Consider the following 16,631-nt stretch of genomic DNA (forward strand, 5'->3'; position numbering starts at 1 on the left):
CCCAGCCATATGATATCCTACAGTTTTTAGCATATCATCCATAGTTTAAAATGTGAATAATACAAATTACCTAATGAAATGATGTTTAGAAATAAGAATGTCTTTTATGGCCTAAAAGTCATCAGGTACTCTTAAAAATTTTTTTCTTCTGAAAATAAGTCCTAAACAAAGAACACTACATTTAAAGTACCTCAACACAACTGTTTATTACAGGTCAAGAGATCTCATATGAAGTTACAAAAGAGTAAAACTTTCATTTAAAGTGTACCACAGTAAATCAACATGTTTTTGTTTAAAATGGAAAGTTTATTTGCTCAGTACACCAAATAGAATGCAAGCACTGTCATGACAAATATACAGAAATATGCAGATCAACATAAAATAGTAATTTAGTTTAAAGGAAGGGAAATCTCTTTAAATGTTATGACAACGTACTCCCAAGAATCTTTTTTTCAGTTAATTATACATTTCAATAAAATACACGGTAATGAATTAAGTGGAAGTTAGCTTGTGAATTTTTCTTAAAAATAAAAATCCAACCCTATTAATCCATGCCAGTTAAACATTCTAACTAAAATTTCCAAGTAAGTGCAAAAGGAGATGGAGTTAGTTACCTTTTTTGCTTGAACAGTCCCAAGGAAAATGGTTAACTACAAACACAGCAGGCAAACTGTTAAGACCGACTGATCTAGAACATAGCGTTGAACTAATTTCAGTCTCAAGTTGTGCTAAATGCTCATCATTAGTATGGCACAGTTTGGTCCATGATATGGTTTAATGCCAAGACAGATCCCAATTTGTTACAGAAACACAGAGATTACTGTTGCTTTTTTTTGTTTTGTTTCTAAATATATATATTTTTAAAAGCCAGGTATACTTCCACATACAAAGGCAGGTTTTCCCAGGACGAATTTACAGAAAGTAGTCTGGGGTGCGCCGGGTCACATGAGGCTCTCCACGACGAGGTGCTGGGTCAAACTGAAGGCTATAAATGGCAAAAAAGAAAGCAAATGGTTAAAGGATTTGACGCTGCAGGCAAACGAATCAATAAAGAACAAGACACCGAGGTAGAAAGAGCAGTCCTCGTCTCCCACCTTTTCTGTGTTGTTTATGGCTGGAATGACCCTGGGTAGGTCAGTGCAGGTGTTCTCTTTCATAGAACTATCTCACAGAGCTACGGTGAAGATTCAGGCAGACAAGATGTCTGGTTCATGTCTGGCATAAATGGTTTGTAGTATTACTATCAGTTGAATAGAAGTAAAGAGAGCAGACATGCTTGTTTTAGATTTTAGAGGAAAAGCCTTCAGTCTTTCACTATTAAGAATGATGTAATTAGCTGTGGGGTTTCTGTAGATGACATTTATCAGGATGAGAAAGTTCCCTTCTTTGACTAGTTGAGTACAGCTGACCCTTGAACGACACGGGGTCGGGGTCCCGACCCTCTGCAGTTAAAAATCCGAGTATAACTTATAGCCAAGCCCTCCGTATACGCGGTTCCTCCCTACCTGTGGTTCCAAAGCCCCTGTAGTGCTGTAGTGTTTAGAGTACTAAAAAAAAATCCACATACAAGTGGACTCACGCAGTTCAAACCCATGTTGTTCAAGGGTCAACTGTACTTTTATTGTGAAAGGGTGCTGGATTCTGACAAATACTTTTTCTGGCCTTAATGAGATCATGTGGTTTTTGTCCTTTATTAATATGGTTTATTACAAGAACTGATTTTCATATTTTGAACCAACTTCGCATTCCTAGGCGAAATCCCACTTGGTCCGTGTATAATTCTTTTTATATACTGCTGGATTTGGTTAATATTTTGTTGCAGATTTTTGCGTCTATATACATAAAGAGTATTGATCTGTAGTTTTCTTAAAATGTCTTTGATTTTGGTATTAGGGTAATATAATCTTTAAAGAATTGGTTGGGAAGTAATCCCTCCTCTTCTGTTTTTTTGTAGGTCTTTGTGAAGGACTGGTGTTAATTCCTTTTTAAACATTTGGTCAATTCACCAGCGAAGCCAACTGGGCCTGGGCTTTTCTTTGTAGGAAGTTTTAAAATTATTAATTTAATTTCTTCATTTGTTACAGGTTTATTCAGATTTTCTATTTCTAACTGAGTCAGTTTTGGTAGTTTTTCTTTTTGTCCTTCTAGGAATTTGTCCAGTTTATCCAAGTTACCTAATTTTTTTTTTTTTTTTTTAATTGTTTTTAATTTAACAATGTCAGGTAATACAGAAAACACATCTATGGAGTGACTTCAGAGTTTGGAAAGAGGTCCATTTACCTATAAATTATTATATGGGGGCTTCCCTGGTGGCACAGTGGTTGAGTCTGCTTGCCAATGCAGGTGACACGGGTTCGAGCCCTGGCCTGGGAAGATCCCACGTGCCGCGGAGCAACCGGGCCCGTGAGCCACAACTACTGAGCCTGCGCGCCCGGAGCCCGCGCTCCACAACAAGAGAGGCTGTGATAGTGAGAGGCCCGTGCACCGCGCAAGTTACCTAATTTGCTGCCATATAGTTATTGTATTCTCTTATAATTCTTCTTCTTTCAGTAAGGCTGAAGTAAGTCGGGATTTTGGTAATGTGAGTCTTCACTCTTTTTTTTCCTTGGCCAGTCTAGTTAAGGCTTTTCAGTTTTGTCAAAAAGAGACAACTTTTGGTTCCGTTGGTTTTCTCTAATATTTTTCTACTATTTCATTTTATTTCCACTGCTAATTTTATTTCCTTCCCTATGCTTGCACTGAGTTTAGTTTGCTCTTCTTTTTCTAGGTCCTTAAGGTGTACAGTTAGGTTATGGAGGCTGGAAGTTGGAGACCAGGGTGCCAGCATGGGTGAGTACTGGTGCGAGCCCTCTTCTGGGTTACAGATTGTCAACTTCTAATTCTATCTGATTTTTAATACAGGCATTTACAGCTATAAATTTCCCTGCAAACACTGCTTTCACTGTATCCCACAGGTTTTGGTACACTGTGTTTTCATTTTCACTCATCTCGAAGTATTTTCTCATTTCCCTGGTGATTTCTTCTTTGACCCCCCCCCCCCCAAAGGTTATTTAGGAGTGTCTTAATTTGTACCTATTTATACATTTTCCAGTTTTTCTTTTGTTATTGATTTCTGATTTCATCCCACAGTGTCTGGAGAATATACTTTGCATGACTCCAATCTTCTTAAATTTTCTAAGGCTTGGGGTTTATATCCAAGCACATGGTCAGTGTTGGAGAATGTTCCATGTGCGATTGAGAAGACTCTGTGCCCTGCTGTTGCCGAGTGGAGTGTTCTGCAGATGTCGGGTAAAGTTGTAGTGTTTTTCAAGCCTTCTATTTCCTTGCTGATCTTCTGTCTAGTTCTGTTATTGCAAGTGGCATAATAAAGTCTCCAACTATTTTTGTTTGTCCGTTTCTTCCTTCAATTCTGTTCATTTCTGCTCCATATATTCTAGGGCTCCACTGTTAAGTGCATATGTTTATGACATATTTTCCTAATAGTCTGACTCTTTATCATTGTGAAGTGTTCTTCTTTATTTCTAGTTACAGTTTTTGTTTTGATATCTGTTTGGTCTGGTATTAGTATATCCAGTCCAGCACTATTATGGTTACTATTTGCATGATGTATCTTTTCTCACCATTTTTAACCTATTTGTGTTTTTGAATCTAAATTATGTTTCCTGTAGACATTATAAAGCTAGCTATTTAAAAACAAAAACACCAACTTGATAATTTCTGCCCTTTGATTGCATTGTGTTGATGACTCATTCAGTGTTATTGATATGACTGGATTTATACCTGCCATTTTCTTTTTTTTTAAATATGCCTTTCTTTGTTTATTGGTTCCTGCTTTAACTGCTTTCTTTTTAGTAAAATATTATTTTCTAACATAGTATTTAAATTCCTTTAATAACTTTACAATTATTTTTCTTTTTTAGTGGTTGCTCTGGAACTTAGAATACACAACTTATGAAATTCTACTTCAGATTTATAAATTCTGGTGATTTAAGAGGTATTTACTCCTAGATAGCATATAGCTCCTTTCCATTTCCATTCCCCGTTTTTGGTATTGATGTTATACACAGTATATGTTACAAACCCCCAAAATTATTATATAATACTTTTTAATATAATTACTATTTTATATACTCTTATGACCCTAAAGAAGCTGAGAGAGAAGGAGAGTGAGTGTATATTTATAGATTTTTGTTAAATAACCTTCTCATTTTTATTTTCTTCATATTCTTCCTTTAATTCAAATTACCATCTGGTGTCACTTCCTTGCTTTAGTACAGCTTTGTTCCCACCCACCTCCTCTGTGCTGTTACTATCAAATCTACGACTGCATTTCTATATATTGTTTCTTTTAAGTTCAATTATACTACAAATATATCCTTATTGTGTCATGCAACTGGTTTTTAAATCACTTAAGAAGGTGCAATTCTACCATCTTCTACTATTACTACCTTGTGTGTGCAGTTGACTTACTGTCTGGTATCATCTGCTTTCAGCCTGAAGTGCTCCCTCTAGTATATCTTGTACGGCAGGTCTGCCAGCACTGAATTCCCTCAGTTTTTGTTTATCTGGCTATGCCCTTCTTTTGCGTTCATTCTGAAGTTGTGCTGGATATGACCTTGATTTTTTATTTTCAGCACTTTGAGTATGTTTCATTGCCTTTCTGAGGAAATGTCAGCTGATTATTCAATGAGGTTCCCTTTTGTAAGTCATTTTTCTCTTACTGCCTTCAAGATTATTTCTTTTAGACTCTCAACATTTTGACCATGATGTGTCTGACTGCTCCTGTGTGGGTACAGCCTAATATACATGCACAGCCGTCTTGTCTCCCAGAGTTGACTGTGATGATCTCAGGAAAGCTCTTCTTCACTATCTCTTTCCCTGGTTTTACCTGTTAAAAGTTCTCCTTGCTCTCCTCTTTTGCTTGTTGCTACTAGTATCATGGGAGCTATGAGAGCCTTCTTCATTGGTCTCCACCATAATACCCACTGTCTTCAACAAAATACTTAGGCTTGCAATTCTCGACCCTCTGTTCTAAGTAAGGTCAGCCCCCTCAGGCAGAGGTAAGGAACTTTTTGTTCTGCATCTCTCTCTGAACAGAACTTCTATGCCACTGTTCCAGAGTTGCAGGCAGGTATGATGGCCCACTTCTTAGTGACCACCCCTGTTCTAGAGTAGGCACTGAGGCAAGAACTGGGGATACAGCACTCCCTGCCTGCCACACATGACTGGAACAGAGCCTCCACCCTAGGAGCCAGGGAGGGGAGGGAGTCTCAGCCTGACCGACTGCACCCACTGGGAGCAGAGCTTCTGTAACCCTGAACGGGGACAGGTGAGACACGCTGGCACCTGCCCCCCCAGGGGGAGAGACCACAGCCCTGGACGGGGACAGGTGAGATACGCTGGCACCTGCCCCCCAGGGGGAGAGACCACAGCCCTGGATGGGGACAGGTGAGATACGCTGGCACCTGCCCCCCCAGGGGGAGAGACCACAGCCCTGGACTGGAGACTGGGGACTGGGGGAGGGGAGAAGCCCCATCTTCTTGACCATACCCACCCAGGACAGAATGACTGCAGTGTCGTTTCTGTACAGGGGACCTGGAAACAGGAAGGAACACTTGTGACTCAAATTCCACAGACTCTGGTGTTATACTGAGAGTTAGCAGATCCAGAATAAGTGTTTCTGTATTTGCTGTATACATTTAGGACAAATTCCAAACACTTGAAACAATTATTTAAAGTAACGTTTTCCAGTCCAGTGTTTGTTCCTACTGGGGAGAGGGTTTGCCATGTTCCTCACTCCGCTATTCCAGAAGCAAAACTCCTCTACCTCTAACTTTAATAATCCACATTGCAATTTTCCTTCTGAAAGTGATTACATACAATTAAAATTTAAAGCTACTTACAAGGAATACTTCAAAGTGTCATCTAATTCCATGATAGCAGCCTGGTTCCCACAACGGTAACAGTAATTCGGTGCACTGAAAATGGTAACCACATTCCGATCGTGACACCAATTGTATCCCTGCAGCATTTAAAAAAAAAAAAAATCAGTATTTCACCATAAAATCATAATGTTGACATAGCCAAGTTTAGAAAACTAAACTCAAAAGTTACGAGTATTCTCTGTGGAAATGCAGTCTTCTGTGTTACCTTATGTGGTGTCCATCTTTAATATGTACATCTGCACTGAGATTCAGCTATGGAGCTCAGTAACTGTTTTTCTGCTTAAGATCGTGGCTAGGATGTATATTCAGATTTCTCCCACAATGATGGAAGATGTCTCAATTCTTCCTCATAAATTATGTCAATTTTTGCTTTATGTACTTTGACTCTATTACTAGGTAAATAAAAATTTAGAATTATTCTCTCCTATATAACTGGGCCACTTTTCATCAGCAAAGACCTCTTTTTATTTCTAAATATACTACTGTCTTACAGCCTTTTCTGACTCATATTATTAACTATATTTTGGATAATTATCTAATTGATATACTAATACACCATTTTCCATCCCTCTATTTCTAGTCTGGGGTATCATTATGTTTTAGATAAATCCAAAATAATGGGTGAATTTTTTGATTATTTATCCAATGTGAGACTCTCAGTATTTTAGGGAAGTAAAAATTTTTATCCATTCACATTCCTTATGATTATAATGAGGTTTATCTTTACTGTACAAATCTATGTTCTTTATTACCATGCTGTTACCCCTTCTGCCTCTGTTGGGTTAGTGAAATTTTCTCTAACATCTTGAAGCTACTCCCTACTGGTTTGGAAGGATTATATTCTATTTATATTCCTTTAATGTTTAAAAAATAGTAACATCATGGTAGAGAAATGTGGCAGGCACCACCTTAACTAAGTGATCCAAATTAGTTAATAGCACTAGCACTGGGAAAGATCTCATGACCTGATACGATGTGCTGAGAAGGACACATCATCATACTGTGATATGCCCGCCAAAAGTGCATATCCTGAATCATAAGGAAACATCAGCCAAACCACAAATGAAGGCTATTTCTACAAAATAAAATTGCTTGTAGTCTTCAAAAATGCCAAGATTATGCAAAACAAAGGAAATCTGAGGAATTTCCACATCCAGGGGGACTGAATACAGCATGATACTGGATGAGATTATAGGTGCACACACAATTAAATTTTGCTCTAAAAAAAATTTTGCTATAAAGGACATTGGTGAGATAATAAAAATTTGACAAAAGCGTTTATAGACTTAAAATTTTTTTTTATTATTTTATTTTTTTGGCCGTGCTGCGAGGCTTGTGGGATCTTAGTTCCCTGACCAGGGATCAAACTTGTGCCCCCTGCAGTGGAAGCGCGGAGTCTTAACCACTGGACCGCCAGGGAAGTCCCTGAATAAAGCACTTAGATAATGGTACTATATCAATGAAGATTTCCTGACCCTGATAACTATACTATGGTTATTTAGGAGAAAGTCCTTATTTTTATAAAACACACATGGAAATTTGGATGTAAAGGAGGATCTCACCTGCAACTGACATTCAAACAGTTAAAGAAAAAAAGTAATGTGTGAGGGGAAAGGGGAATAGGAAGGGAGAAAGAATGGTAAAGCAAATATTAAAATATTTATATTTGAGGAATCTGAGTGTAGGACAGAAAGGAATTTTTTGTTACCATTTTTTTGCAATTTTTCTTGAAGTCTAAATTAATTTCAAAAGAGATATAGGGCTTCCCTGGTGGCGCAGTGGTTGAGAATCCGCCTGCCAGTGCAGGGGACATGGGTTCGAGCCCTGGTCTGGGAGGATCCCACATGCCGCGGAGCAACTAAGCCCGTGAGCCACAATTACTGAGCCTGCGCGTCTGGAGCCTGTGCTGCGCAACAGGAGAGGCCGCGATAGTGAGAGGCCCGCACACCACGATGAAGAGTGGCCCCCACTTGCCACAACTGGAGAAGGCCCTCGCACAGAAATGAAGACCCAACACAGACATAAATAAAATAATTAATTAATTAAAAAAAAAAAAGTGAGATATAATTTTGCCCTGGCCAACTAGTACTTTCCCTACTTGCTAAAATCAGCCAAGTTTTTTCTCCTTTCATTTAGTTAATGGGGAGGAATGTTTCTGACATTCTAAGTCATGAAGCTTTATTAGAGAGACATTTATTTGAAACAGAGATCATTATCCTATAGGAAGAGGACATACCTCCATTACAAGTTGGTGAGCACGAGAAACCAGTGTGAGACCATTGGCATGGTTAAATGTTTCAGAAATATCTTGTCCAAATGTGTAGCCAGCGCCGCGTGGTGAAATACCCCACCCACCACGATCATCTGGATCTGACCATAACAGATCACACATTGGGCCCTGGCAAAGAAAATGAAGTATGCGATGTCAGTTATGAGTGCTCATATTTAACTAATCTAGGGTTACCACAATGTGGTTATATTTCTTTCTTTTTCATTAAAACTAAGTTTACCTCATGTGGGACTTCTTGTAAGCGATCCAGGGCTCTTATATGATCCAGTGTGTCTATGGATGGGGAGAGGCCACCATGGAGGCAGAATATCTGTTGATGAATTTAAAAAGAAAATGGATTTGTTTTATTAAATGCTAAAAGTTAATGTAGAGTAAATAATGGTTACCAATGTCAATCCTAGTCGCTTTTCTTTTCAAAATAGCATTTAATAATAGTCACAGTGGAAAATGTATAATACACAATGGAAAAAAACAAAAAATGCACGACCAGAGAGCTGTTAACATTTAAATATACTACTTCTTTTTTCTTTATAATCCTAGGTATTTTATATAGTGTATTTCCACTTTCCCTAGAATGCGATTTCCGTGCTTGTGACCCACGATTAACTTTTTCTGTTGGTTACTGCTGACAATATAAAAATTTAAAATTTCTCTTACTGCAAAGACCCTACTGATTCCTGTTATTGGTTGTAATAGTTTTTCAGTTTTCTAAGAGTTTTCTGCGTACATAATCATGTTGTTTGCAAAAATATTTTTGTTATTTTGTTCTCAATGTTTATACCTTTTAATTATTTTTATTGCTCAGTGCACTGGCTAGGACTTCCAAAAACAAAATTGAATAATAAGATTTCTTTGGGGGAGGAGGGGAGGGGAGAGATACTACTCCCAGGTCCATTCTCCAGGGATTCTAAGTCAGAGATAATAAAGTTTTAGAGGGCATTTTTCTCCTGATTTTGAGGAGAAGGTTTCTGATGTTTTGCTGATAAGTATAGTCAGTGTAAGTTTCTTCATCCAATTAGTGTCATTTTACTCCTTAATTGAGTTTTAAATAAAGATACAGGACTTTGTTCAAATGGTTTTGGTCTGATTTCATTCTACTGTGCTTGCCATGTCTGGTTTGGCATTGGGGTTATACTGGCCTTACAGAGTGAGTTTTGAAGCTCTCCACCTCTTCCTAAGCTTTCAAACTCAGAAATGTTATGTTCCTTAAAGGTTTGGTAGAATTCTCTATAAAATACCTAGACCTGATTACTCTCCAATTTCTTCTTAGTCTGATGGTCTGTATTTACATTGGTCTGATTTCTTCACAACAATTTAATAATTAATATTCTGCTATAATAAATTTCATCTATGTTTTCAAGTTTATTGGAATAAAGCTGTAACTGTTTTTGTGATTTGTTAAGTACCTCCATACTTAAGAGTAATGCCTTATTTCTCATTCCCAGTGTTTTATGTGACCTCCCTCTCTTTTTCTAGATCAGTTTTGACTATTATATTTCTTTAATAGACTTCTCAAAAACTGCTTTGGGCCATATTGATCAACTATGTATTTTTGGTATCTATTTCTGGTTTTATTTTTAATTAACCCAAGTTTATTTTACTGTTTCATTCTTTGAATTAAATGTAATTTATAAATAAATGCATTTCCTTGCATTTCATCCCTTACTTACATCTAAAAGTTTTGGTTTACACTATACTTCCACTTGGTCATTTAGAAATGACTTCTATTTTATGAGTGTTAGCAGAAGACTGTGAAAGTTCCCAAGGAGGTAGATTTGTCCTACTACTCAGAATCAGAAACTGTCACTTAACACATGGTGTATAAATAGATGTATCAATAGATGGAAAGGGAAGCAGGAAGATGGAGAGGATGAAAGGAAGAACTTGCCGATCTCAACGTGTATAAAACTTACCCAGTTCCCTGTTCTGAAACTTTAAGTATAAGGGAAAGAGGCAGAAAAGGCCAAGGAGATGCAGAAAGAATGTCATGTCAATCTAGACCCTAAATTACTAATAGAAAATCTTTTCCTACTTTTATCTGTCCCCACATACATACCTGTCCATCTACTAAAGCTGTAAGTGGCAGATAGTCAAACAGATCTGTAAAGTATTTCCAAACGTTGGCATTCCCATACTTTCGCAGACATTCATCATAAAAGCCATATACTTGGGTAATTTGTCGGCTTTCGTGGTTTCCTCTCAATATTGTAATACGTTCTGGATAACGCACCTGAAGGAAAAGGAAAAGGAAAAGAAACCCATGGAAGTATTTTTACTAGTGTTATGCTAAGCACATTAACCTCTGACCCATTTCTTTAAATGGGCCTCAGTCTGCTAGTACATTAAATGTAAATTCTTTTTCAGAATAAAAAATTTTCTCATTCATCACCAGGTCCTCTTGATTAACCTTTGAAATATTTTCTTATGGCCATCCTTCTTCTTACTATGTATCCATACTTCCCTCACTGGAATCCTTCTTAACTGGTAACTATTTTATTATAATAAAATCATATCTGACTCTTTGTCTCTAATATCTTTTTCATACTCAAATTATCACTAGTCTTCTTAGTCTTTATAGAACACTATGACTTTTTAATGCTCCACGGACCCAGAAGAGATCTGGACCCAAGACAAACTCTCTACAGACTAACTTCTCCCTCCCTTTTATTTCCCACAGAAGAATGTATTTGTAAACAGAACACAAAAACAGGTCCTGCCTGGCTAGAGGTGAAGATGGTGAGGTGTAGGAAGGGAATGAATAACTTTTTTTTATATATCTTTGTTATGCTTTAGTTCACTTCCTAGAACCTGTATATTTTACAGTATTATGTTGAAAACCAACTTTTTATGATGTACATGTATTGTTAAAAATTCATAAATAATTAAATATTTGACAATTTTGGGGAAAACAAGAAATTTTAGACATGTCAAAAAAAAAAAAAAAAAAAAACCAGGCCCTGCCAAATGTGGGCAAGATTTCAAATGTATTTATATAGTTTCCTTTCCATAACAGAACATAGAGACATACTTTATGGCATACTTTTTGGTTAGCAATGTGTCTGATAAGTATAAAAAAGCATCAGACTCTGCAAACCAAAAAGCTGCAAATGCATACTTCACACGTATTCACTAAGCATCCATTATGTGTCCAGCACTAAGCACAGCGTTCAAATCTAGTACCAGGTCCACACAAATATAATACATGAATTCTGCTGGTTAGGGACTAACTTCACTTAAGGAAGTATGAGAAACAAGGCAATAAACCACTATGTAACATAAATAAGGGATGGGAGAATACATTTTATGATAATTTAGAGTAGAAGGAGTAAAGCTAAGGTGATTGAAGGCTTCATGGAAGAAGTAGGACTTGAGCTGAGTCTTGGCAGAAGGGGTAAGAAATCAGAGACAGAGTAATCGTTTGGGGAAATCAGGTAAATATTTGGAGATAGCCAGAGCACTGAAATACTCTGATTTGAGGCAAAGAGTTTATGCTACCAACTACTAGCAGCAGATTCAGGCTAGACAGTAGAGGACCAGCCAAGGAGTGTGAGCTCGATTCTGCAGGTAACACAGAATCATTGAAGAGTTGGGAACAGTGAAGTAACAAGATGAATGTTAAAAAGAGAGATTTAATCTGGCAGCATATGCCAGGTAGATCTGGAGGGGTCAGATCCTGGAGGCAGAAATATTAGCTACCACACTACTGCACTAATTAAAGTGTGAAGTGATTAAGATATGCATTGTATGATAGTAAAAATAAAAAGACAGGGCTTCCCTGATGGCGCAGTGGTTGAGAATCTGCCTGCCAATGCAGGGGACACGGGTTCGAGCCCTGGTCTGGGAAGATCCCACATGCCACGGAGCAGCTGGGCCCGTGAGCCACAACTACTGAGCCTGCGCGTCTGGAGCCTGTGCCCCGCAACGGGAGGGGCCGCTATAGTGAAAGGCCCGCGCACCGCGATGAAGAGTGGCCCCCACTTGCCGCAACTAGAGAAAGCCCTCGCACGAACCGAAGACCCAACACAGCCAAAAATAAATAATAAATTAATAAATAAAGTAGCTATAAAATTAAAAAAAAAAAAAAAAAAAAAGATCAAGGTGACCAGCTAGCTGTGTGACCTTGGCCACAACACTTTAAAAAAATAAAAAATAAAAAAAATAAAAAATGGGCTTCCCTGGCGGCGCAGTGGTTGAGAATCTGCCTGCCAATGCAGGGGACACGGGTTCGAGCCCTGGTCTGGGAAGATCCCACATGCCACGGAGCAACTGGGCCCGTGAGCCACAATTACTGAGCCTGCGCGTCTGGAGCCTGTGCTCCACAACAAGAGAGGCTGCGATGGTGAGAGGCCCGCGCACCGCGATGAAGAGTGGTCCCCACTTGCCGCAACTAGAGAAAGCCCTCGCACAGAAACGAAGACTCAACACAGTCATAAATAAATAAATAAATAAATAAAAGAACGTGAATTTCTAAAAAAAAAAAAAAATAAAATAAAATAAAAAATAAAAAATAAAAAGACACAGGAATAACAGATTTTGCAAGGCAAGAATTTTTTAAAAACTTACTAGTTGACTATACATGAGGGATAAGTTGACTAAAAATGATTCCAAGACTTCAGCTATGGATTACCTACAACAATAATTTACCAGAAGTAGGCAGGAGAGGTTTAACGTATCGTGTTCGTGTCTCTCTCTCAAAAGATGTAAAATGAACTATTATTTTAAGGGGCTATAAAGTGAATGGATCATAAACTAGAACATCTGATATGCAATGCCGCCACTCTTGCCTTTTGCTGATCAAAGCTTGAAAAAAAAAAAAAAAACTTCATTAACCATACCTTTAATGCCACAAGAAGAGTCACAGTCTCCACAGAATAATAACCTCTGTCTACATAGTCACCCATGAATAGATAGTTTGTATCTGGTGATTTCCCACCGATTCTAAAGAGTTCCATAAGATCATGGAATTGACCATGCACATCTCCACAGACGGTAACAGGACAGCGGACCTCTTGCACATTTGATTCTTTTGTTAAAATTTCCTTAGCCTGTTAAAAAAAATGAAATCAACAATTAAAAAAAATTCTATCACAAATTTGAAGGCATCGTTTCTTGTCCATTAAAACAAAATCTGCAGGAAAAAACCACCTGAAATGTGTATTATAAAATCATAAAACTAAAACCACAACAAGATACCACTTTACACCTACTAGGATGGCTAAATAAAAAAGAATTACAAGTGCTTTTGAGGATGTAGAGAAACTGGAACTTTCACACAGTGTTGGTGAAAATCTAAAATGGTACAACTGCTGTGGAAAACAGTCTGACAGTTCCTCAAGGTGTTAAACATAGAATTACCATGTGATTCAGCAATTCCATCCCTAGATATATACTTAAGAGAAATGAAAACTTAAGTTTACACATGTTCATGGCAGCATTACAATAGCCAAAAAGTGGAAACCACCTAAATGTCCATTAACTAATGAACAGACAAATATGGTATTATTCAATGGACTATTATTTAATAATAAAAAGAAAAAAATGACGTACTGACACATGCTATAACTTTGAAAACATATTAAGTGAAAGAAGACAGTCACAAATGGTCATATATTGTATGACTCCATTTACGTGAATTGTTTAGAACAGACAAATCTACAGAGACAGAAGATTAGAGTTGCCTAGGGCCGAGGGGTAATAACTAAGGGGCATGGGATTTCTATGCCTATTCTCATACCCTATAGGCAGGAATGCACATCTTTGGAAAGCTAACAAAATGTAAACTGATCTGAGGCAAAGACTGCCTAACCTCAATATCCACTATCCCTTTCCTTCTCAATAATTAAACTAATTGTATTCAATCAGATAGCCATGCTCTGAGCTGAAAAACTACATTTCCCAGCTGTCTTAGTTCAGGCTGCCGTAACAAATAACAGACTAGGTGGCTTAAACAACAGAAATTTATTCCTCACAGTTCTGAAGATTGAGAAGCCCAAGATCAAGGTGCCGGTTGATTTGACTCCTGGTGAGGACCCTCATCCTGGTTTGCAGAGGGACACCTTCTTGCTGTGGACGCCTTCTTCACATGGTATTGAGAGAGAGAGGTCATCTCTCTAGCGTCTCTTCTGATAAAGGGCACTAATACCATTCATGAGGGCTCTACCCTCATGACCTAATTACCTACCAAAGGCCCCACCTCCAAGTACCATCACACTGGGGATCAGGCATCACCTATGAATTTTGAGAAGATACAAATATTCAGTCCATAGCGCCAGACTCTCATGCAACTACAAATGGCTGTAAGACTAAGTTCCGGTCAGTGTGATGTAAGGAGTGTTATGTGGGAACCAGAAAGTTTCCTTAAAGAGGGGGTGTGCCCTTCATCACTCTCCATCCTGTTTCCTAGAATGTATATGTGATGGCTGGACTCCAGCAGCCACCTCTACCATGAAGAGGGGCTGCTCCCTAGTACGAGCAAGCCGAGTGTTGGAAGACGTGGCAGGCTGACAAAGCACACTGCAAAGGGATACGCCCTTCCTGATCACCAGAACCTGTGTATATTACCTCGTATGAAAAAGATGTGATTAAGCATCTTGGGGGAGGCACTTATCCTAGATTATCCCAATAGGCCCTAAATGTAATTACATATACCCTTGTTAGAGAGGGAGAGGGAGTTTTGAGACAGACACACAGACAGAGAAGTCCATGTGAAGAGAGAGGCAGATTGAAGTGATGTGGCCAAGGAATGCCAGCAGTCACCAGACGCTGGAAGAGGCAAGGAACGGATTCTCTCTTAGAGCCTCCAGAGGGTCTGTGGCCCTGCTGACACCTAGGTTTTGGACTTCCAGCCCCCAGAGCTGTGAGGGATAAATGTCTGTTGTTTTAAGCTGCCCAGTTAGTGGTAATTTGTTACGGCAGACCCAGGAAACTAACACAGCAAGATGTCTGGTTTCCTGATACCTCAGTGGACTTATCACCCCTGGACTGCTTATCTCCAGATTTTCCTGTACATGGAGAAATACGAACTGCAACCTTGGTTAAGCCTTTATTATTTTGGATTTTCTGTTACACAAACCAAACCTAACACTAACTGCTACATGGCTACACTACTGGACCAAGCAACTCCACTTCTAGGCATCTACACTATGAATAAAATCAGCTAAATATGTACGGATATAAGTAAAGGAATGTTTGCTTTTAAGAAAAAAAACCGAAACTATAAATGTACACTAGATAGTTAAGAAAACAAATATGAAACATCCATAGAATGGAATACTAAGTAGACATTAAGAATGTTATAGAAGTATATTTGATATAATGAGTATTTGGTATATAAATGAAAAAGGCAAGTCACAAAACTACAAGATCACCTGTTTAACAAGAAAAACTGTCTAGGAGTTCCACACCAAGAAAACTGCTCTAACAATTTTTAGGTATGATCATGTTAGGTTCTTCAAATAGCTGGTTCAGATCACAGGACCAAACTTTCACAGCAGAGTCATTCAAGTCAAGCCCAAAGCATTAATGCACTGGGGTTAAAGACAAAAAGTCCTTAATATAAGAACCAATTTATAGGGACTTCCCTGGCAGTCCAGTGGTTAAAGACTTCGCCTTCCAATGCAGGGGGTGCGGGTTCAATCCCTGGTTGGGGAGCTAGGATCCCACGTGCCTTGTGGCCAAAACACCATAAAAAACATAAAACAGAAGCAATACTGTAACAAATTCAATAAAGACTTTAGAAATGGTCCACATTAAAAAAAGAAAAAAATCTTTAAATAAAAAACAAACCAATTTATAGAAGCCAAATCCCAAAGTTAAAAGGATCCTAGTATAACGGCTGAAGATTGAGAAAACAAGTAGCAGAGGTCTTTCAAGAGCAACAATACCTCCTGCAATAGAACTAACAACTGGAAAAAAGTCATGACAACAAGCTTAAAGTGAGTAAAATCATTATGTCATCTGCTTAGCAAGCATCAAGTAATTTGTTTTTCAAGTCAAATGGGAGCAAATAACCAACATTTTCCAGAAATATTTAAAACAGAATCCTCTAGTCATGTAACATTAAGAATTTTTAACAAGCTAACCCTACTTAAAGAACCTACTAAAGGAAGTATTACCAAAAACAGAGGAAAGATTACTTAATATATAGTTCCCACACAGGACAAGTTAGGAGGCTGATAAACCATTCACTCTGATGTACACCATCCACCGCAATCACATGACATATCAAAATATTCCTGAAGAGTAAGGTTCATGTATCCATGTCACATCTGTCAAGTGTCTGTTATAGGCCAGGCACCAGAGAGAAAAAGAGGAACAGGTAAACTCTCCACCTCAAACACGCTGGCTTTGATGAGCTCAAACCAAACAAAATAAAAACTTCTGTATACAGAAAGAGA

General features: G+C 38.2%; 1 protein-coding gene across 1 annotated transcript in view; it reads right to left on the bottom strand.

The window, feature by feature from the left end:
- Positions 1 to 285: 285 nt before the first annotated feature.
- PPP2CB (protein phosphatase 2 catalytic subunit beta) overlaps positions 286 to 16,631 on the bottom strand; it is a 32,817-nt gene continuing 16,471 nt past the window's right edge. The window contains exons 2-7 of the mRNA XM_059909257.1: positions 13,071 to 13,280; positions 10,292 to 10,465; positions 8,456 to 8,545; positions 8,182 to 8,343; positions 5,904 to 6,022; positions 286 to 985 (exon numbers count right to left, since the gene is read on the bottom strand). Coding sequence (XP_059765240.1) covers positions 913 to 985; positions 5,904 to 6,022; positions 8,182 to 8,343; positions 8,456 to 8,545; positions 10,292 to 10,465; positions 13,071 to 13,280 — 828 coding nt within the window. The 3' untranslated portion in view covers positions 286 to 912. The remainder of the gene's footprint in view (positions 986 to 5,903; positions 6,023 to 8,181; positions 8,344 to 8,455; positions 8,546 to 10,291; positions 10,466 to 13,070; positions 13,281 to 16,631) is intronic.

Source organism: Balaenoptera ricei, chromosome 21 (genome assembly GCF_028023285.1).
Source record: "Balaenoptera ricei isolate mBalRic1 chromosome 21, mBalRic1.hap2, whole genome shotgun sequence".
Classification (NCBI taxonomy): Eukaryota; Metazoa; Chordata; class Mammalia; order Artiodactyla; family Balaenopteridae; genus Balaenoptera; species Balaenoptera ricei.